This window comes from Quercus suber, unplaced genomic scaffold (genome assembly GCF_002906115.3).
Source record: "Quercus suber isolate HL8 unplaced genomic scaffold, Cork oak 2.0 scaffold_63, whole genome shotgun sequence".
NCBI classification, from domain to species: domain Eukaryota; kingdom Viridiplantae; phylum Streptophyta; class Magnoliopsida; order Fagales; family Fagaceae; genus Quercus; species Quercus suber.
The window spans coordinates 1,387,520-1,411,501 of NW_027069528.1; the positions used below are offsets into that span (position 1 = coordinate 1,387,520).

Consider the following 23,982-nt stretch of genomic DNA (forward strand, 5'->3'; position numbering starts at 1 on the left):
GAAATGTGGTTTGAGCCACAAACATAAAATACCACAAAAGATATTATTACAATTAAACTTATCACTTGAACCCCACATCTTTCACAGCTTAGTACTTAAAACATATACCAACTCACAAGTTTCAAGCTTCAACTTATTAATATGTCTTACTATTATAGCTTCTCAATAAAGAGACTAGTGAACATGACAGTAAACACACCAAATAAATAAATTATAAAATATTCATCTTTTTGATAATAATGAAGTAGGGCAATATATATACCTTACATGAGCTTAAATGAGACTTCTAGTTGCTAGGACTAGCCTACCCCATTTGATAATTAAAAAATATTTACTTTTAAATTTGCTTTCAGTTTTAACTTTAATTATATAAGTTCAAATTACACCTAGTTGAAGAGTTAAACATTTTTCAAATCATAAATGAATTTTACCCTCTCACTTTTTTAATTTTTAATTTTAGTTTTTATTTTTAATAAACACATAGCTTTACTCTTTCTTTCTTTTTTCTTTTTTTTTTTTCTTTTTTTCTTTATCGGGATTTTTACAGTTTTATTTATTTATTTTATATTGTACTCTTTATTTTTTGCACAACACGAACAGAAATCTCAATAAAATTTAGATAGGACACGTGCAGTAAAACAAAACATGTCTAACCTTACAATTTTTTATTGTTTTTTTTTGGAGATCAAAAAGGTTCTGAACGAGTTTCCAGTTATCTCAAAAATACAAATCATTCTCATCCAGTCGTACTCACTGCTTCGCCCTCCGATCTGCCACTCCACCATGATTTCTCCTTTCGATTTTTGAAGTTCCGAAGTTAAGCCGAAACCAAACCCGACCCACCCGAGTTGGACGCTGAGACTTTGTGTCGTCATTGTGAAATGGGTAAATCAACATCCTCTCTTCTTTTTATATGCAATCGTTTGATTATTAGAGTAAGCCTTCCATTTCGTGCTTTTACTTCTCATTATTGTTCTACTATTAGAGAAAATGCGAAAACCCCATGTCAGAATCGGAATCAGTTGTTGAAATCTGTGAGAGATCACTGCAAATCTCGAACCTTTAAGAATCTTGATCATGCCTTAGGTCTGTTTGATACAATGCTTCACATGCACCCTTTGCCTTCCATTGTCGATTTTACTCTATTGTTGGGTGCGGTTGCAAGAATGAAGCATTACTCTGTAGTCGTTGCTCTAATTAAACGATTGGAATCATTCAGAATCTCGCCCAATGTTTATACTCTCACTGTTTTGATTAATTGCTACTGCCATATGAGCCGGGTCGATTTTGGATTCTCTGTCTTAGCAACGATTTTGAAACTTGGCTATCAACCAAACTGTATAACTCTAACCACTCTTGTCAAGGGGCTTTGTCTTAGAGGTAACATTGCTGGAGCTGTTAGGCTGGTAGAAGAAATGGAGAATAAAGGGTATGAACCTGATGTGATTACTTGTGGAACAATAGTAAACGGTCTGTGTAAGATTGGCCAGACTGGTGTGGCTATTAGGTTGCTCAGGAAGCTTGAAAAAAGGAATTTTGCACAAAATGCGGTGCTCTACAGCATGATCATTGACAGTTTATGTAAGGACAGATTGGTAACTGAGGCTTTGAACCTTTTTTCTGAAATGATGAGTAAAGGTATTCAGCCAGATGTTGTCACTTACAATTGCGTAATTCAAGGACTATGCAATTTTGGCCGCTGGAGGGAGGCGTCTACTTTGTTGAATGAGATGGTGCAAAGGAAGGTCATGCCAGATGTACAAACATTTAGCATATTGGTGGACACACTTTGCAAGGAAGGGATGTTGACTGAGGCAAAAGAAGTTTTTGATGTGATGATTCAAAGAGGCATTGAGCCTAACAAAGTCACTTACAATTCTTTGATTGATGGTTATTGTTTGCAAAACCAAATGGATGAGGCAGTTAAGGCATTTAATATGATGGTTGAGAAGGGTTTTTCACCTGATATGTTTAGCTATAACATATTGATCAATGGATATTGCAAAAGTAAAAAAAATTGATGAGGCAATGCGTTTGTTCCATGAAATGTCCAACAAGGGAATGATTCCTGATGTAGTGAATTACAACACTCTTCTAGGTGGGTTTTTTCGAGTGGGGAGAGTCCAAACTGCACTAGAGCTATTCAATACAATGCGAGCTTGTGGCCAACATCCAGATTGCCAGACCTACGCCATCTTGTTAGATGGATTTTGCAAGAATAGACGAATTGCTGAGGCAGTGGCATTGTTTCAGGAGATGGAAGACAAAATGCTAGACTGTGATATTGTGATTTACAGCATCTTGATTGATGGTTTCTGCAATGTTGGGGAATTTACGACTGCAAGAGAAATCTTAAGTAGTCTTCTTGCAAAAGGATTGCAACCTAATGTTCGAACTTACACTATAATGGTCAAAGGGTTTTGCAAAGAGGAGCTAATTGATGAAGCGATTGAGCTGCTTGAGAAAATGGAAGGCAATGGTTGTTCACCTAACGAGCACACATATAACACATTAATCCAAGGGTTATTGCAACATGGTGACACAACAAAGGCAATGAAATATCTCAAAATGATGGTTGACAAGGGATTTTCAGCAAACGCAACAACTGCTGCCTTGTTTATTGACTTGCTATCATCTAATCAAGTAGATGAAAATATTCGAGAGTTGCTTCCAAAGTCTGGGTGAAGGTTATTTAGTTTCTCAAGATCAAAGACAACTTTTATATTTTAACCTATCACTAGTCATTATGTGAGTGGTATATTTGCTTTGAGTAAAATTCTATACTTCTTACGAGATGGTATTTCTTTTCATTTATGTGCCCAAGATTGTTTATTCCTTTTACTGTTCAATCTTTTGTTGCAATTTTCTTGTGCACGCATGTTGTTGCTAAACCTTTTGACTAGCCATTGGGTGTATTATACTGCCCTCTTAGGTGGATACTCAAGAGTCCTAGTTTGAGACTAGATTCATAGATCTTATTTCTTGTACTAGTTAGCTAGACTATGTTCCAACCATTATTCAAAGTTTTCCAATCATAAAAACTAGTATTCCAATTCAAATATAGCCTAAATGTCAAACCTTCAATTGGTATCCTTCTCTCCCCAAACCAGCCCCAAAATTCTTAAATGCTTAGCGATTAGGTTCTGGACCAAATTATATCTTGAATCAGTTTCAATTTTACAAAAGTAATCCAATTGTAATTAGCTGATCAAATTTAGTCTTAAAACACGTCATGGGTGCTTGCAAGTTAAACTATTGTTTTAAAACAACTATGGATTGAGTTGTTAGACCTAGGCAATATCAATCAGTTTAAGATACTTTTTGTTTCACTTTCATATCTTTTAGTTTCCTTTTGTCAAAATGCTAGATGAAGTTTGTGTCAACCCTTACTAATTTTGATTCCTGTCCTGTTTGCACTTACCACTATTTGAGTGTTACTAGGGGTTCTTGAAACTTTATTCATTTGAGGATACATACGATAATAGTTTTAAAGTAAGAATGCCATCATTAGTAATTTTATTTATTTTTATATCATACAGCAGTAGTGAAACAAATAATAATTAGTTTGGCGCTTTGGTTGCTTCATGCCTCCCTCCCTTTGGGATAAAGCCATCTATACAATGGAGAAAATTTATTGTTTTACTTTGTACTGTAATCATATCAACATATTGGCTAATGATTAATGGGACCTACCAATGTTAAAGTGTATGGGAAATCTTGAAGATTTTTTTTTTTTTTTTAAGGTAAGAAAGTCTAGAATTGCCTTGTAGATATGCCAATCTGTCCTTATTCTAGAAAATGATAGTAATAGTATGAACTATGAATTCTTCAGTTATTTCCTCTTCTGTAGACAATTGACTGAGGGAGGTTAAAACCAAACCATGTTTGGGGATAGTATTGAGTGAAAATGGTTAAGGTTGTGGAGGTTCAATAGTTAAAGAGAAATCTATTAATTTGTTTGGAATATTTGTACAAAAGGCACTACTTATTAGATCTGCAAGAAGGAAAAAAAAAATTATACTACGCTTGAGCCTTGTATTTTGGCTTGGAGATCATTATCATAAATATTGTACTTCACCTCCATCCCTACAGCAGTGGAGGAAAACTGACTAATGGGGGTAATGATAATTGTAAGGAATATCTTGATTTTTCATTCATTTTTGCAGGGGAAGTTATAAAACTTGTGGTGTTTCTGGTACAAATCTGATTTTTAGTGAATGCTCATCAATGTTGAGGCTGTCCCAATCTGCTGCATAATTTTGTTTTTGCACTTGCAGGGAAGCCTTTGATAGGCAACAATAATCTATAAAAGGGAAGCTAAATCAAGGCCTTGTGAAATGTATGAGCTGACAAAGTATTTTGTTAGTGTCAGATTGTACATCAAAGAACTCTAATCGCAACTTATCATCTCATAAAGTGAAAAAAGTTTTAAAATTTTTATGAATCTAAAATTTTTGTCATGAAAAAAGTTTGATTTTAAACATATGTGGAGATATCTTTTTTCAACATGCTATATAACTATAGAAGGAACTGTGAATATGTCATTTTGTCACGTAATTTTATTTAGAAAATATCTAAACATGTTTGGAGCGGATCTTTATCGTCAACTTTTCTCTTATAAACACAAACACTGCCTTTGTTTCGCTAGACACAAAATCACAAAAGAGAAACACTAATTTTTACTTGTTACTCATGAGTGGCTGGCATATACTAGTGTGTGTGTGTGTGTGTGTGTGTGAGAGAGAGAGAGAGAGAGAGAGAGAGGGCAAGTGATATACATAACACTTAATGATATCAAAGGTCCATCTATATAAGCACACATGCACATGATGGAGCTGTCTGTTACATATGAGTTTTGATAATAGAACCCTCCCAATATTTAGTGCAGAGACTTTGTTGTTTGTAACAAAAAGTTCCCTTGTTTATAAGTATGTGCCTATCTTTTTTATTAGTGAGGTTTTATATATACAGCTTATGTATGTATTTATGTAAATTTTGTTGATACCAGCTAGTTCTTAGTATAAGTCCTAGTGTCGGTATCACCAATTCTAATTCTTGAACCACATTGCAATTTGTGTGGTTTGCACTCTACAGTAAGAATTTGTGGGGATGTACTATATTTTTTATTGAATTGTCAACAGTACTGGTAGACTAAAGTGGGTTGCTTATCCAGATGTTTAGAAGAATCAAGTTTAAAAATTTATTGGTGAATTTTTTAAAATTTTGGGTTCATGTTGCTAGCTCCCGTTGAATTTCATTAGGCCAACTAGTTGTCCGTGTTTATACAATTCTTTTAGTCTTAGGGACGTGTTGTGACTTGATGAGTTTGATGCCGCCTATGTGAGTGCAATTCTTGGATTTCATAAGCAAGTTCTAGCACAAGTATTCTTTCCTTTGCTTAATTCTGTAATTAGAAAGGGAGGAATGGAAGTAGTGGAAAAAGTTAAAATCAATAGTTGTCAAAGATATCAATGCTTAAGGAAGTACTGGTTTGTTTTGATTTTAATGTGAAATTTTTGTATGTCCATGCTCTTTGTTTTTGCAGGAAGAGCTTAAGAATACTACCATTAAAATGGCTGAACAGAGTAAAGTTCTTAACACCCCTGGGGCAGAGAAACAAACCAAAAGAGAGTTGTTTGATGCGCTAAGGCAGGAACTTGAGTAAGTTTTAGTGTTTTTTGTCCTTTTTTCATTTGTCTTTAGAGGTAGAAATAGCCTCCCAGTTGCACACTAAAGGCATTCACTTACTTTTTGGAAAACTCATAGCTTTTATGTGGTTGTGAAAAGGCTTTGGTCATCTGTTGGACAATTGTCATTATCTTAAGAGTTATCTTAGTAGTATCAAATGTTAAATAGTGACAAGTTTTCAGTACCATGAAATTTCCTTGACTTTGTCAAAAATTAATAAGATGACCAATCCAGTGTAACCAATTTTGATGATTAATGTGGATGGAGATATGAAAATAATGAATGAAACTTGAACGTGGGTTTAGCAATTTTGGGCAGATACCCTCTATGTGGGCTGAATCCATGTGGGTAGATACCCTGTATGTACATACCTTAGGTGGTTCAAAGCTTAAATCAACTCTCTGTTAAACTTTAGTAATGCACATGAGGATAGAGCTTTCTTTGTCCATTGCCACATTTTTTACTCTGAACCTGGGATCTCTAAGTGGATTTGTAAGAACATCTCACATTGCCAGCATGTGTGGTTTGTTACAATGTCATGGTTTAGAAGGGGCTTCCAATGTGTGACAATACTAATTTTATGGCACTTGTGACTACTGAAGCTTCTGTAACTTATAATTTTGTATCGATTTCATACAGAGCTCCAGTGCTGGAGAAAGCTTCTAAATCAGTTTGGAGCTAATTTTGGACAGTAATGGTCTGGGGAAGGAAATTAGTGAGATGGTTGAAAAGGTTTTTCTTGATTGAGTGGCTGGGAACCTCCATTGTTTCCCAGTACTTGATTTCTTGAAAGTAAAGTACCATACAAAAAGAAAAAAATTGAGAATGAAAACTTGACCATACTAATAAAGAAATTGAGAATGAAAAAGAAAAAGGAAAAGGAAAAGAATGGGCTAATGAAAACAAAGAAAAGGAGAATTCTCCCTCTTCATTAAAGAAAAGGAGTTTTAGTGAATTGAATGCAGGAGGTGCATGTGAAGCTGCCATATCATTACTTATCTACAAGAGTAACTTTGTCAAACGAGCTATTTATAACAGATGTGGGGTGGTGCAAATCTTGTTATTTAGTCTAGATTTTGATTTGTCATCAGTTTCGCAATTCACTTTAATGGAATAAAATTAACATTATTAGGCTATCTAATTCTTTGGTTGCAATTCTTTAGGCTATCTAGTGTTTCGTATTATTAATGAGGTACTTATTTGGATTAAAATCATTTACTTATAAACAAATAAATAAAAAGGGAACTTAGCAACTGATGTCTGAAACTATGTTTGCACAACCATTGTGCTGTATGATGTTAACTTGATTCATGCAGTTTATACCATAGCAAAGTATCATGAATATTTCTATGAGGGATGGTTGTATTTGTTGCTTGAATTAGTTAGTGCAGAATTTAGATGGACTTATTTTGTAAACAGCATACTTTCACTTGAGCATATCAGATCTCATTTAGTGATTCATTTTCACTATCACAATGAAATCTCATTTATGATTTCCACTGCTGTCCTCTGGGGTGCAAAGTTGCTGCAGGAAATGATATGTAATGATATGTTTTTTCTTGGTAGATTGAAACGGATTATATCTATCTATCTATCTATCTATCTATCTATCTATATATATACACACACACACACATTTGAGCGTAAACTAATTGTACAGAAAAATTAAAAGAAAGCTGCAGCAGTGTATGGCAACTGTATGGAGGTTTCTGATTCAAAGTAGACCAGGTTTCACACTATCCAATTTCAATCATGCAAGAATCTCCATTGTGTGGTTGGAAAGTATTTCAGAATAAAATCAAGTCTGGATACAGGTTCTTATATGAGGCAGAGGCATGTTCTTTCCCATATTCATGGAACCTGTTCCCAATTCGTTTGTTTGACAGGTTCTGTAATCTGGTAAGTTGGAACATTCTTTGTAACAGGGCATGCTTTACAGTTAAGGGTGGTAGGTCTGTCATTGTTTGGAATAGAGGGTATCACGTTTTTTTTCTTCAACGACTTTGTTTTTTGGACAACTATTTTTTTGATACAACAAAAAAGAAAAGTTTATGTGAAGATAATAACATAAAGTTCTAACCAGCAACATAGTCATTTCAGACCCAAATATGTTCATGAAATTATTTGAGGCAAGATTGGCAAATTGTTGGGATTCTTGCCGCACAGCTTACTTGGAATGTCTTCAACTAAGGACTCTGTTTTCCATTTGATTTGTTGCCTTTGATCATTCTTTCTATCTCCTTGCAACCATCATGTGAGTTGATGTTTAGGAAGATGACTCATTTTTCACTGTTCCCTTTCTTTTATGGCTTGTTTGGAAGTTTAAAGAGGGAGGAGAGTAGAGGAGAGTAGAGGGAAGGGGAGTAGTGGGGAGGAGAGTAGAGGAGAATGATTCACCTCCACCTTATTTGGATGTTTTTAAAATTAGCAAGGAGGAAGGGAGTAATTAGTCATTCTCCTTGAATAATTTTGTTAATATAATAAGGGTAAATTAGGTAATTTACTTGGTCAATAGTTTATGTACTCTACTCTCCTTCTAAATCTCTCCAATTTTGGGGAATTAAAATTAGGGGGATAGAGGGAGTCCAATCCCCTCCAAACTCCTCCAAATCCCTCCCTTTCATTCTTTAAAAAACTTCCAAACAAGGTAATTGCATTACTCTCCCTCCCTCTACTCTACTCCCCCTCCTTTTTTAAACATCCAAACATGCCATTAGTGCGGTGCTAAAGGCCTAAAAGTTGGTATCTGTACATTGTGGTATTTTCTAGGAGTAATAATTCATTTAATGTAATACAGTACTAGGGCAGAGATTTGAGTCATAAACGTCTTTATTGAAAATGTTACCAATGCATGAGCCAACATATTGAGACATTCTTTATTGAAAGTCTCCCCAGTATTACCAACATATTGAGACATTCTTTTATAATTTATTTTATTTTTAATTACTTGAAATGATAGTAGAATTTGAGTCATATATGTCTCTATTAAAAAATAAGAACTTGAGACATATATGTCACTATTAAAAAAGAATTTACTATAAGGTAAACAACCTTAATAATTATAGCAAAACAACTTTAATAATTTATTATAATTATAATTATAGTAATGAATGAGAGTACTTTTTTTTTTTTTTTTTTGAGGAAAGAATGGGAGTACTTAGTTAGTGTAACCAACACTTTTCAGATCAATAAAAAATTATTTTGAGTGCAATTTTTCAAAAAGATTTGTAAATTTAGAGGTGAAAATATTAGTTTAAATAATTGTGAAGAGATATTTCAGTGGTAAAATATTGTTTTAAACATTTGTTTATTTTTGAATTTTTTTTTTTCTGTTAGATTTTGAGAAAAGAAATTACATTTTTTTTTTTAGAGAAAATGACTTCACATTTGACACACTCAAACAGCAAGCTCTGAAATCCCTACGGTTTTTTTTTTTTTTTTTTAAATGAACATAATTTGTTTATCTAACTAAATAACTAAAACCTAATTTGAATCTTACCCTTCATCTAGGTATTCTATATATGTGGCCCGAAAATAGAGAAGAAAAGAGAGAGAAATTGAATCCAAAGACAAAAATGACTCTTTTTAACTAATAAGTAATAACTGAATAACTGATAAGGTTATATTTAGACAAAAGTTGTTTTATGTGTTATAACTATTGTTTCTAAACAAAAATGATGCTATAATTACTGTAAATTTTACTTATAAAAAGTGATGCTAAAGTTATATATATATATATGGGGCCATTAATCTCCCCTTCTCCTCATTAATCTTTTGTGTTCTAAGCTAACTTAGGTATCAAAAACACCTCTGGCGACTCTTTATGGTCACGTTCCTTCATGTTCGTGGATGAGGTCACATTATCAATCAACTGCAACATCACTCTTAATTATCATTTTAGTTTGGATTGTGTTTACATTTTAAATATAATCTAAAATTTCAGTGTTTGAAATTTATTATTATTTTTATTTAACCCTAATATTGAAAATTTCATTAAATCATTGTGGTTAATATTTGAGTGCATTTTAAACCATTTAAAAGTGAACATTATTTTGTGACTTTATTGACATTCATCATTATTTTTAACCAGCAATAAATTCATGATTCTTTGATAGATAAAGTCCCATGAAACTACTATGAATCTAAAAATCACATAAATGTCGCTTTCACTTTAATCTACACATGAGTCTAAATTATAATTATATAAGAATTTCTTGTTAGTTTCTTTAGGTTTAGGGTCCAATACTTTTGCACTTGAACTATTTTACTTTTTCTTTTTCTTTTTTTCTAACTTAAAATTGCATTTCCTTTCCTTCAGATCCCAAAATGGCAAAATCGTGTTTATTTTTTCATTTTTATGTGATTACAGTTGTACTTAAACATGCTTACCAAACTAAAAAATAAAATAAAAAAATTTATATTGACTATATATTTAAGAAAAAAAAATTAGAATTTTTACTTATAATATCTATATATATATGTTAATTTGAAATATTGGAGGTAACTAAAAGTAAATTTTGTCTAATTATTGTATGTGTCTTATTGAGATTTTTGATATAATCTTTTTTATTTTTTAATTTTAGATATTTCATTAGTTACATTATAAAAAAACTATCATTTAAAAAACCCTTGAACCATAGTTTATTTTGTTTGAATCTCTATATAAAAACCAATTTTGAATCTTACCCTTCATCTAAGTATCCTACTATGTGGACTGAAAATAGAGCAGAAAAGAGATAGTAATTGAATCTAAAATAAAAAATGACCGTTTTTGACTAATGAGTAATGACTGAATTTTCACCCAAAAAAATTTATGCTACAGTTACTATAAATTTGTCAACTTTTTTATAGTGGAAAATGATAATAACATTAAAATTTTGGTTTTCGAGATTAAGGAGAAAAAAGTTTGAATTCATAACAAAGTATTTGGTTGTTACAATGGCTGCTTGAGGAGATAAGTTAGAAACCCTATAGATTATCTTTCCAATTATCTTTATAAGCTTTAATTGATTTTCACATATATTCTCTTTTTATAATATTGGGATTTTTATTAATAGAAATTTGTTAATTGAGATTTGAAAGTGAAAATTTGTTATCTTTTTTGTTTGAAATAATAAGAGTTTGTTAGATTTTTGAATTAAAGGATAATTTTTTTTTTTGAATTTTTACTATCAAGAAAGCACTTGGGGCAGTTCCATTAATTAGTGCATAAACATGTGAAATTTCATTTAAACAATTTCTTCCATGTTAAAATAAAGCAATTGAATAGAAAATTTTTAAACTAGCATGAGTTGGAATCTACTCATTTCAACTCTTCAACTTTTTTTTTTTTTTTTTATAGAAGAAAAATCTCTCAACTCGTTAGAGAAAAAGCTATCCATCATTGAGCTCATCACACACTTTACATATATGGATGTCAATTGTCAATTATAAATTCAATGGTTAAGTTGAAATCTTCAATAATCTAAAGTTCTAAACTTAGAAAATCCAAAAGATTACTTATACATAAACTTTTTAAGGAATTGAATAGGACGTTTAGTGACAAACTTGAGTTGAAATCTACTCGTTAACCTGGAATCCATGCTTTGTGGAATTGTGGAGTGGCACAAGATGTGTGGGCAGGATGCTCGGCACGCCTGCAAAAGTGCCCTGGAGGCCAAGCTAACATGCTTTACTGATGGATGAGTTGATCAATAGGTTGCCTCCTGAAGAGCTAGACCATTTCTTAGTTCACGCTTGGATTATTTGGCACCAACGAAATGTCATGATTCAAGGGAAGCAGCTGCAGGCTCCTAGGGTTTTAAATAAAAGAGCACAAGATTTTACAGAGGAGTTTAGGCGATCTAACACTCAGCTCTCCATACCTTCAACTACATCCAATCCGATGAGTTGGAGGCCACCTCCCTTCTCTTGGTTTAAACTAAATTTTGACACTTCGATTTTTAAGGAACTCGGAGCCACTGGGGTTCGTGCCATTATTCGCAATGACAGAGGGGAAGTCATGGCATCTCTATCGGCAAAGGGTCCTCCAGTGACATGCAATGACGAAGTAGAGATCCTAGCATGCCACCGTACCATGGAATTTGCAGTGGAGTGTGGTTTTACAGAATTGGTTATTGAAGGAAATAACCAATCAATCATGACTGCTCTAAGGTTGAGGAAAGGCTTGTCATCTCGGTGGGGTCACATACTCCAAGATGTGGTCTGCATGCTCAATGGGCTTCGATGGTCGCAAGTACAATATGTTATACGAAGCGCCAACACTGTAGCTCATGCATTAGCTAGGTATGCCAAAGATGTATTAATGAGGTTTTTTGGATTGAAGATTCCCCTCCCCCAACTGTGGAGGCGTTGTATTTTGACTCTACTTCCATTTAATGAATTTTGAGGATGTTTTACTCTTGAAAAAAAAAAAAAAAAAAAAAGAAATCTATGCGTTAACCTAATCCATTACAATGAACATTAAAGAAAGATTTAATCTAACAGTTGCTAGCTCATACTTTACACATGAATATTAACTCTTAACTCACAATTATTAATCATAAATACATATATTAACCAAGTGTAGAGTAATTAGAGTTATCTTTCTATATTAACTAATAATAACTAACCACCTATATTTTATTGTAAAAATGTTGTGGATGTAGCATCTCTCAAAATCAGTTGATTAACAAAAGTACTTCATTATTATTATAATATATAAAAAAATTATTATTAGGATTTTTATTTTTTAGAATATTATCAGGATTCTAATTCTAAAAAACTAATGTGGGGTCTGTGGGCCTGATAGCCTCGGCCCATCGTGTAGCAGGCCCAAGGCCCACGCCGAGGAATACTGACCATTCAAGGCTAAATTGGGGAAAGACTCTTTTCCGGATCCACGCCGAGGACCTCCTCGTCCTCGGCCTGACAAGGATGATTTTTGGGAAAGACCAGACCCAAAGTAAGTTGTCACCCTCGCATTTAATGCATTCACCTAACCTCTCTAGCCGCATTAATGGGGATATAACCCCTTAGCAGGGCAACGTTGATCAGAGTGAACCACTTGAGTACTGATAAGGTCTCTGATGGGACGGACGGCCAAAAAAGAAGCAAATAGATGATCAACAGATGGAATAAGGAGATAGGAAGATGAAGACTATATAAGAAAAGGAAGTAAAGTAAAAGGGGGGGGGAAAAAAGAAGGAAAAGAAAAGGGGCTCCTCGGCCATGTGCCGAGGAGCATCCCCCCAGTTGTAAAGAAACTCTAAGTATCTTTTTTATAAAAAAGAGTTCATACTTGATGAATGACGGCCAGCGCCTAAACCTTTAACCCATTCTCTATAAATTTATTGTTTGGGCTTGTTGGGCTGAAAACCCATTCATATTCAGGGTCAAATCCAAACTGAATCCCTACAATTGGCGCCGTCTGTGGGGAGGATTAGGGTGCTGGCCGGCGCACCAGGCGATTGTTCTAAGTGGTCGTTTTACAGTAGGTTGGCGAAGTAAAAAAAAAAAAAAAAAAGGTAGAAGATTTGACAGCGAAAAGAGAAATCTTGATATTATTATTTCATAAATAAAAACAGTACAAATTACAATCAGAGGCTCAGGCAGACGTGTTTCACAAACAAATTTACAAGCTAATCCTACCAGCTATTTNGTGTTCAACCTAGCTGATCAGTCCGAGGATCCCTCTGGTGATCTAGGAGACCCTCATTTGTCCGAAGCCGATCTCCGGTCCCTAAGAGTTGGTACTCAGGCTGAGATGGGTTTAAAAAGACAGCCCCAAACCAATCTTCTTGACCTGCACGAAGGCGGTTCCAAGAAGGGTGTACCAAAAGAGTCGCATCCCCAGCCCCTAGCACCTCCGCCCCAGATTTTAACTGTGCAAACCAGGTTGTCCTCTGCCCCACAGTATCAGACCTTCAGACCGAGTCTCATGACCCGAAAAGGAAGAGACTTTCCAAGGGCAAGGAGCCAATGGATGAGAGCAAATCCTATTCCCCGCCCGAGGAGGGTAGGTTTCGCAGGCCTCCGAAGCAACTGAAGCTCGGTGGTCAACGGAAAGGTAAGAAGGCCATCCAGCAGTCCGAGGCTCAAGCCTGGCTACCCGCTGCCATGCTCCATGATCAGCCCCTAATGGATAACGCATCGATGCGGGAATCCCAAGGAGCCGAGGGGGCTCTCGTAGCCGAGGCCCTGGAGAAATCTCTTCTTCTTCCCACTGACATGGCCGAGCTAAGAAATATGAGTCGGTTAGAGGTTGTCCTTGACCTTAAGAAATATCTAGGCATGGTGGGTCCTTTAGCACCTATTTACTTTATTCAAATTTTGTCGCTCAGTACCTTCCTTTCTCTTTACGGAGTTACTTGTTTTTATTGGCAGACTATCCAGGCTCTTTTCAGGTTAGACGAGGAGGTCGATGGCCAGAATAATGCCTTAGCGCAAGAGTGTGACAAGTTCTTGGAAGCTGCCAATACCCTCAAGAGATCTGAGGCCGACCTAAAAAAGGCGACCGAGGATTTGGAGGAGATGACGAAGGCCAGGGATACTGCTGTCTCCGACCTAGCCGTGGCCAGGAAGCAAGCTGAGGATCAAACTAATCGCTTGCAAGACGTTGAGGGTCAACTACAGACTGCCAAAGTGGACATTGCCTATATGAAGGAAAAGTTGACCGTGGCAATCCATGAGAAAGGTGTTGCCGAGTATGCCAGGGATGAGGCTGTGAGAGCCAAAGACGAGGCGGTATTTGCAAAAATAGACGCTGAGCGCTCTGTAGAACAGGCAGAGGAGGAGGCTTTCGCAGATGGGGTGGCTAAGACTGAAGCCACCCTTCGGGCTCAAATTCCTGCAGTGTGCAGGCATTACTGTTCTCAGACCTGGCATAAAGCCCTCAACCAAGCAGGGGTTGATGCCTCATCTGACCTTAGGAGGGAGGACAGGGTATATTACCCTATTGCCATTCGCGAGGCTGCACCTGCTGCTCCCGAGGAGGGGTCCTCATTACCAGCGGTTGAGAGTCACGATAAGACCGCCGAGGATATATCGTTAACTGACCAACCACCCGAGGAGGTTGAGCCCCAGAGAACGTTGGGGGGAGTTATAACCGAGGGTCAGGAAATACCACAAGACGTGGCGAGGCCTTCGGCGGACCTTTCGAGACCAAGCCCTTAGGCCTTGGCTAAAGCCTTTTGATTTGCTTATCGAATTAATTTGCCTACTGAGTTAGGGAGACTAGTATACGACATAGGATAATTTTGTTTATTTTCTCTTTTATCTCATTTTGTTTCTTACCTCAGTGGCGTTGTAAGGAAGTTGTATACTTTCCGTTTGAACTGAATACTTAATACTTTGCTTCCAACTAATGATATTTTCTTTTATTTGCTTTACTATAATATTCTGCTCAATATTCGTATTCTATTCTGGAGTTAGCCTCATGAAACCATCTGTTATCCTTCAAATATAAATCTAAAGACCGTATAATAGCTTGACTCTAGGTAACGCTTTGGTTTTTCTCCAGATAATTATTTTCTCCATGAGTTCGAGTCCGAGGACCATGCAATACCCTGGTTATGCCTAGTACTTCTATTTTTCTATAAGTATCTAGTTTTCCATAGGTTTGGGTCCGAGGACCATGCAATACCTTGGTTCTGTCTAGTACTTCTATTTTTCTATAAGTATCTAGTTTTCCATAGGCTTGGGTCCGAAGACCATGCAATACCTTGGTTCTGTTTAGTACTTCTATTTTTCTGTAAGTATCTAGTTTTCCATAGGTTTGGGTCCTTTGATCATGCAATACCTTGGTTCTGTCTAGTACCCAGGTATAATGGTGTGAATAGTTTTACCATAGGCTTGGGTCCGAGGACCATGCAATACCTTGATTCTGTCTACCACTTATATTTTTCTGTAAGTATCTAGTTTCCCCATAGGTTTGAGTCCGAGGACCATGCAATACCTTGGTTCTGTCTAGTACCCAGGTATAATGGTGTGAATAGTTTTATCATAGGCTTGGGTCCGAGGACCATGCAATACCTTAGTTCTGTCTACCACTTCTATTTTTCTGTAAGTGTCTAGTTTCCCCATAGGTTTGAGTCCGAAGACCATGCAATACCTTGGTTCTGTCTAGTACCCAGGTATAATGGTGTGAATAGTTTTACCATAGGCTTGGGTTCGAGGACCATGCAATACCTTGGTTTTGTCTACCACTTCTATTTTTCTGTAAGTATCTAGTTTCTCCATAGGTTTGAGTCCGAGAACCATGCAATACCTTGGTTCTGTCTAGTACCCAGGTATAATGGTGTGAATAGTTTTACCATAGGCTTGGGTCTGAGGACCATGCAATACCTTGGTTCTGTCTACCACTTCTATTTTTCTGTAAGTATCTAGTTTCCCCATAGGTTTGAGTTCGAGGACCATGCAATACCTTGGTTCTGTCTAGTACCTAGGTATAATGGTGTGAATAGTTTTACCATAGACTTGGGTCCGAGGACCATGCAATACCTTGGTTCTGTCTACCACTTCTATTTTTCTGTAAATAGAGGTTTGTCCTCGGACCGCTTTACTGGAGATGATTCCTCCTTGGGTCGGATTATGATCTTTACACGTGGCGTTGATCTCGCCTCCAGCTCGAGGCTCCATCTTTTTCATTTATGAAGCGCCCATTGTCTGTTCGTGTTCCGCGCTTGACGCTTCGGTGCGCGAAACGCGCCTTCATTAATGTCCTCGTGAATTAACATGAGTCCAACGGTCTATGGCCTCCTTGGAAATTGGTAGCTTCATTATTAGCCCAGCTGATAATTCTCTTTTCGAACTCTGCATGAATTAATTCTCACCAACCCCCATCCCCTATATAAGGTGAGGAGATGGTTTCTCCACAATCCATGAACTTCCTAACACAAACAGAAAAGACACATCCTTTCAGCTTCCCAAGCCTTTTTAACAACCTCGCCGGAATTGTAACTGGAATTGGCAAGTATGAGGCGGCTTTGGGCGGGTGTGAGGACATCCGTGCCAAAAGCCGTTATGGCCGTAGCCCCCACTAGGCTTCCGGTGCGGCAGAATCTAGGCGTAACACCAATGGCGCCATACAAGGTGGCCCGGAGGGATGTTGTTAGAGTACCTAACGTCTCTCCTCGGAGCGCACCCCCGACGAAGAACACGTGCGAATTCATCTCATGGGCGGTGCTCGAGTGTTGCCGTCTCCAACGGCCAACACTCGTGAGGATCGAGAGAATCAAGGAAACATCATGGGGGAAGGTATCCCGGAGCCCCTGCATCTACTCCTCTCTTTGTTCCAGCTCCGCCGCGCCGAGAAGGGAGTTGTTGGTGGCCTGGAAACATGATGGTCCTCCTCCTTCCCTGCTTTTTGTGTCAAGCTCTCCCATTCTCTTTATACCAATAAAAGGACGGCTTGACACTTCCCTCCGGCTAACTTTTTTAGGGCGGCTCCACCTGGGCCTCTGATTGTAGAAATAGCTGGTAGGATTAGCTTGTAAATTTGTTTGTGAAACACGTCTGCCTGAGCTTCTGATTGTAATTTGTACTGTTTTTATTTATGAAATAATAATATCAAGATTTCTCTTTTCGCTGTTTTTACTTCGGATACCCTACCTGGCTCCCCCTCTACTGTTGGGCAATGAAAACCGTTGTGCCTCTCCCCCGACACTATGAGGAAATCCTGGGTCAACCCCTTATTGGAATCAGGAAGACACTAGATGAGACGAACCCTATCGTCCCTTGTCTTCATAGAGTACGTCTTACCCCTCAGGTGATGAAGGTTGTAGCACCAGTTCACATCGTGGTGAGTCAGTCTCAGCCCCATTTTCTCATTCAGGGTATTTACACACCCTAATATACTAAATACATTCACGGCACACTGAGTAAGAGCCAGGCGGAAATGCCTAAGGTAATTGAGAGTCACTGGACTCATAGGGATTCTCATCCCTCCCTCTACGAAAGCAACTATTGGGATCACGACTTCACCCTCTCTCCTCCTAATGTACCACTCCCCTTCTTCACAGTACTTCAGACTCACATTATTGGGTATCCCATAGTCTATGATGAATTTGTTCATCATCTCGTCGGATTCAACCAACTTCTTAAACTTACCCATCCCCCCAAGGACAACTAAAAATTTCAGAAGAAGAAAAGAAAGGGATAGAACCAAGGAAAATTTGGGGTCACTAGGAGAAGAAGACTTACAGAAGTATGACGATGCTCTTCAGGTAGTGTGCAAGTTGAACCAGATTCAAATCATATGCATCAATAATTGTAAGCGCAAAAATGAGGAAACCAGGCGGTTCAAACAGGTACTTATACTCCCCCTTAGGTTCCCCAAATGTAACCGCTTGCCCATAAAAGCAGGAGATCCCCACCGAACAATTACCATCATACCGTTGAAAGTGGAAAACGTGGTGCCGCCAAAATTTAATGTGGGCACACATTAAGTCTTGAAACGCCAAAAACGTGCATCGGGCAGTCGAAAAGTCGCCAGCATTAACACGAACTGAAGTGGGGCGACTCGTCTAGAGGGCCCGCAGGTATCAAAACCCTCCTCCCCGTCCGAGGGAACGTGCAGCAGGGTTTTGAGGGGCTATTGTGGGGCCCGTGGGCCTGATAGCCTCGGCCCATCGTGTAGCAGGCCCAAGGCCCACGCCGAGGAATACTAACCATTCAAGGCTAAATTAGGGAAAGACTCTTTTCCGGATCCACGCCGAGGACCTCCTCATCCTCGGCTTGACAAGGATGATTTTTGGGAAAAACCAGACCCAAAGTAAGTTGTCACCCTCGCATTTAATGCATTCACCTAACCCCTCTGGCCACATTAATGGGGATATAACCCCTTAGCAGGGCAACGTTGATCAGAGTGAACCACTTGAGTACTGATAAGGCCTCTGATGGGACGGACGGCCAGAAGAGAAGCAAATAGATGATCAACAGATGGAATAAGGAGATAGGAAGATGAAGACTATATAAGAAAAGGAAGTAAAGTAAAAAGGGGAGGGGGGGAAAAAAGAAGGAAAAGATAAGGGGCTCCTCGGCCATGGCCGAGGAGCATCCCCCCAGTTGTAAAGAAATTCTAAGTATCTTTTTTATAAAAAAGAGTTCATGCTTGATGAACGACGACCAGCGCCTAAACCTTTAACCCACTCTCTATAAATTTATTGTTTGGGCTTGTTGGGCTGAAAACTCATTCATACTCAGGGTCAAATCCAAACTGAGTCCCTACAACTAATTATTTAAAAAAAATATTTGGCTGTATTTTTCTTTTTTCTTTTTAGATTTTAATTCCGGAGAAATACGTGTAATGTCAATCCAATTTGGGTTCATCTTATCAAAAAAAGATATGGTTCATCTTCTTTTCTCAAAAAGAATAGTTTGTGTCGATGCTTTATTTTAAAGTATCAAACTATTCAAGAAAATCAGTAGAACTAACATATCAAATTTGAGTTTTTTTTAATTATTAAAAAAAATTCTTCAAAATCTGAATATTGAGTGGAAGAATAGCTTATAAAGCCACCCTCTAAAGCAAGCAGCTCTACATAAAATAAAATAAATAATTTATTTCATTAGCCGCCGCAACAGCTTCACACATCCTTGCGGGTCCATAGTCCTTTCTCACCTCAAGGTTTTTTTTTTTTGAACCGGAAGATTTATAGCATAAAACCAGAAAGGAGTACAACATAGAAACAAACAGAACATGGCATTAAGCCAGATACACTATGTCATTGTGGACTAACGAAAACACAGCAGGGGGGGAAACCCCATGCCACATGCAAGAAGATTCTTCTCTCCGAGCCAGCTGTGCAAGTTCATGTGCCACAACATTGAAATCCCTATTTACATACTGAAAAGTGCAGAGCTCAAAGGATTCACTTACACGCCTAATTCCTTGTAAAATATGGCCAAGCTCACTACCTGTAGAGTTGTCATTCAAGGCTTGAATCACAGCAAGTGCACCTTGCTCACCTCAAGTTGTTTAATCAGATCCCACTGACCAAATCCATCACAAATTCCCATTTCCCAATTAGTAAAAGTTTGCATCATCAATGCTTTATTATAAAGAATCAAACCATTAAAGGCCATGCCAATGGCCTAATAGCCAAGTGGCACTCAAGTTCTTTTGAAACATATTGCTCTGGGGTTTTATTTTTCGTACTTACCTAGCAAAAAAAACCATTAAAAGGCCATATTCTTTTCTCATGTTCACATCTTATCCAGCGGACCAGCATTACTCTTTTAAACTCAAAAACAAAACAAAACAAAAAACCTTACTTTAAACCCAAACTTCCCTTCCAAAATGATCCACTTAGAGTAATTTCTCAATTAGTAAAAGTTTGTGCAAAAATCCATTATATTATAAGGTTAAAATTATATTTTTATTCTCTAAGTTTAAAGCCGTTCCTAAATTTTCCCCTTAAGCATAAACACTTGCAATTTACTCCGTCGAATGTTATAATGGTATCAAGAGCTCATTCCACCAATGTCAATTAGAATCTTGCTATTACCTCACACAAAAACTATAAAACAAAAAAATAAAAACGATGTTTTTAGGCAAGTTAAGGGTGAAAATGTGATGGATCATAATAGAATGACCAAATTTGAAGGAAATATTCATGAAATTTTCACATATATGAGATGCAAAAAATAGAGAAAAATATGCGCTAAAGAAAACAACCATACAAGATAATATTTACGTGGTTCAGAAATTTGTCAATGTTCACAAAGTTGCAAGGATTTTACTATTCACTATAGGATGCGGTAGTACACTATTCTTTTTAAAAACAACACACAACCCTAATCTCTAAAATAACAGTTTTTCTATCCGATGCATAGGATTCACAATGTGCTAGCTCAGGCTTGGGCCAAACCTCCACTCCATGGATTAGCCTTAGAAAAAAATTTCATTAAAAATCGTAGTACTTTTATATTAGGTCAGTTCATAATTCAAATTAAACACAACTAGGCTCCATAAAAACCCAACAAAATTGACATTTTTGTTAGTGATTGAGAGTTTAAATTACAAATTTTAAAAGTAAATGTACCAATTTAGAAGCAACCCCAAATTTAGGAGATGTTAAGTATATTTTAGCTAAATTATCAAATGAATTGATCCAAATTTAGAAGATGAAAAGTATGTTTTAGCTAAAATAATATTAAAGTGCATATTGTTTTTTGATATTCACATCCTACATTCACCACTGATCTTGTAAACCCATCTTGCCTCTCCAAAATGATCTACTTAGTGCAATACCCAAATTCATCATTCCCAATTATCAAAAGTTTGTGCATTAATCCATCTATATATATATATATATATATAGCCAAAACTGAGAGAAAATCCAATTAAATTTTAAATTAAAATTCAATTTGAGGCTAATTTTGCATCATGCATCTCATCTAATCTAAACTTCTAAATTTTTGTGCCAAGTAAGTTAATTTAGTATAAAAATTGGATTTCAATTAAAGTTTAATTTTGCACCACGTGCCCCATCTAATCCAATTTTTTTTTAAAAAAAAATTGTGCTATCTAAGTTAATTCAATGTAGAAAACGAGGACTCAAATATAAATAAACCTATGTAATATATATATATATATATATAAAACCAAAGCTTAGAGAAAATATGATTAGAATCAAAATTAAAATTTGTCTTTATTAGCTTTTCATGCAAATTAAATTGTTTAGATTTTTTATGTTATTATTATTATTATTTTTTGAACTAATGAGTATATTTTTTTTATACTGTTTTTATTTAGATTTTTTGTATGTGAAGATCTCAAACATAACAAATTGTAATTAAGCTAAACGATTACATGCACCTATCCCATTCAATTTAAGAGATACTATTAAACCAATTTATTCTTTTTATTTGTGTTGTATTTAGAAGAATTTCACAGACAGTGATACTGAATTGATATTGTATATATAGTGTCCAATTGTAATTTTCAAAATTATATACATAACAGCAGTGTAACGAAAAATATGGCATAACCAATGTCATTAAAATTGCAAGGAAAAGTGAGTTCTAGTTAGCTCAACTAGCAAAGTCTCTAATGGTTGTATAAGAAATCTGGGGTTCAATCCCCTCCGACACCAAAAACTGATTGGTGTTTTAGTCTGATGATAAAGAGCTATCATCAAGAGTAGACGCTATAGGTTGAAACTATCTCAAAAAAAAAAATTTGTAAGTAAAAATCATTTTAGTACCTCCAAATGTCCTAATCAAACTAATGTCCTATATATTTAATAACTCAAATTAACATCAATAGCACCACTACAATTCATCATTCCTATGCGCACGGGTTACATAATAGTTGTTATAAAGTATAACCATGAAAAAGTTTCTCATATTCACATCTAACATTCACCAAGACTCCTTTAGACCCAAATTGTCCTTTTAAAATGATCCATTCATGCAGTACTCCTAACATAAAAAAGTAGTTTTATCTCTTTAAACAAATGGGGGAAAAAAAGGTGAATTTGGGCACGTGGTTAGGTAAACTTTGTAAAATTATATTTGTTGATAAAATAATAGTATTTAAGGGGCTTCTTCTATTTGGAATCTTCAATATAGATTCCTAAAATAGTAGTATCTATACTACTATTGGTGTACTTAAATGTTTTTTATTTTCTAGTATGTAATCTTTTTGTTATACATAGCCTAATAATATATCTTTTCTTTTCTTTTCTTTTCTGAACTGATAGCCTAATAAATTCCAACTTACTAATTGTTTTTATACATTTTTCTAGAAATATAGAAGGATTATGAATATATTATGAGAATTATTATAAAAATTAACAAAAACATAAACAACAAATGTTTTTTGTTGGCATTTTTTATGGAAGCTTTAAAAAAGAATTAATGGGATTTAGGTAAGGTTTTTTACTATAATTTCTTGGCATTTTTCCCTATTTCTATTCAAGGTCTTATTTATGACTTGAGGGATAAGCAGAGGCATTGTGTTGTCTGATAGTTCATAGTTCACACACTTGGTTGACTTATCGCTGGAAGTAAGAGGAGAATATTTTTTAAATTCATGTGAATTTTAGTTTTTATTTTTTTATTTAGTTAAAATTAATAAATTAATTTTTTAAATTTATATGATGACGTGTCTTGTGCGATGTGGATTTTTAATAATATTTAAGTCCTCCGCCAGTCACCAAAATAACACGCGTTAATTGATTTAGGAACTAAAAGTGGTGAAATTAAAATGTAGAGACCAAAATAGAAAAAATCCAAAATGTAAAGACTATAAGTGCATTTACGCCTTTTATTTATATTTTGGTTTTGTTTCAACTTTAAAATATGGATTCTATTTAGAATCTACCACTTTAAGCATGTCCATCCAAAACAAATATCCAAATGTTGTGTCTCTATTACCCAACTAGTCTAGACCAATTAACAACACAATTGTCCAATGTAATTACTCACAGATGGTAAAAAAGTTTGAGCAAGACTTAGATACAGTACTTAAGTGCTGTTTCATAGGTTCCCTTTTAAAATTCTACTATATGGATTTTTTCTCATGGAATGGAAGTATATTTTTTTGTTAAGTAGCCACATTGTTGAATCTTAAGAGGGGAACTTAAGAAACAGCACCAAAAGTACTATATCTAAATTTTGTCCAAAAAGTTTTAATTAGTTCTTCAATGGCCTTTACCTAACTAAAAGTTTTCATAAGAGAGTTGCAATTTTATATCAAAACTTCAAATACTTGGGAAGCTAAAAAATTATATAAATTGACCTGAATAAATAAACAAAAAATTGATATAGAACTATAATTCACACAATAAACTAACAGTGCTATGTCTATATCAAACACTTTTTTGGAGGAAAACAATATTAAATGTTAATTAACCAGCAGATTGACTAACACATATTAGAGAGCACTCTGCTTAATATAAATCAAAATTAAACCTACAAATGACTAAACACTAATAGACCTTGAATTTAACCAAATATGTAAATGGCTAGTCTTGTGTTGATGCCAATTGCTATCTAATCCCTCTCTTAAGTCTATCACTTTCCAAGTTGTTCAACCAATGAGAAGAAACATAAAACACTCGAAATTATATGATATTATATATTATTAAATTACACAAACAAAAAAAAAAAAAAGGTAGCCTTCACCACAAAGATAGAAGGGATTCCTCAAAGATTAACAAATCAATGAGAAATTTTAGAGAGAGAAAGATTAGATATTAGATAGCACATTATCAAATTAAATGGAAAATGAAGCCTTTGCGGCACAAAGATGTAAGGGATTTTTCATACAAAGATTAACAAATCAATAAGAAAAGTTAGAGAGAGAAA

General features: G+C 35.7%; 2 protein-coding genes and 1 long non-coding RNA gene across 4 annotated transcripts in view; all 3 read left to right on the plus strand.

Annotated features, from left to right (window-relative positions):
• LOC136067210 (uncharacterized) overlaps window positions 1–7,253 on the plus strand; it is a 29,941-nt gene extending 22,688 nt beyond the window's left edge. For both annotated transcript variants that reach the window (XR_010628725.1, XR_010628724.1), the window contains 2 exons: window positions 5,546–5,661; window positions 6,328–7,253. This is a non-coding gene — a long non-coding RNA (uncharacterized LOC136067210). The remainder of the gene's footprint in view (window positions 1–5,545; window positions 5,662–6,327) is intronic.
• On the plus strand, window positions 661–2,810 carry LOC112005982 (pentatricopeptide repeat-containing protein At1g12775, mitochondrial-like). The gene has a single exon (XM_024038279.2). It carries the CDS (start codon window positions 882–884, stop codon window positions 2,019–2,021), a length of 1,140 nt encoding a protein of 379 aa, XP_023894047.1. The 5' UTR covers window positions 661–881; the 3' UTR covers window positions 2,022–2,810.
• A 4,112-nt stretch (window positions 7,254–11,365) lies between the features above and the next one.
• On the plus strand, window positions 11,366–12,076 carry LOC112006058 (uncharacterized). The gene has a single exon (XM_024038358.1). It carries the CDS (start codon window positions 11,366–11,368, stop codon window positions 12,074–12,076), a length of 711 nt encoding a protein of 236 aa, XP_023894126.1.
• The last annotated feature ends 11,906 nt before the right edge of the window (window positions 12,077–23,982 follow it).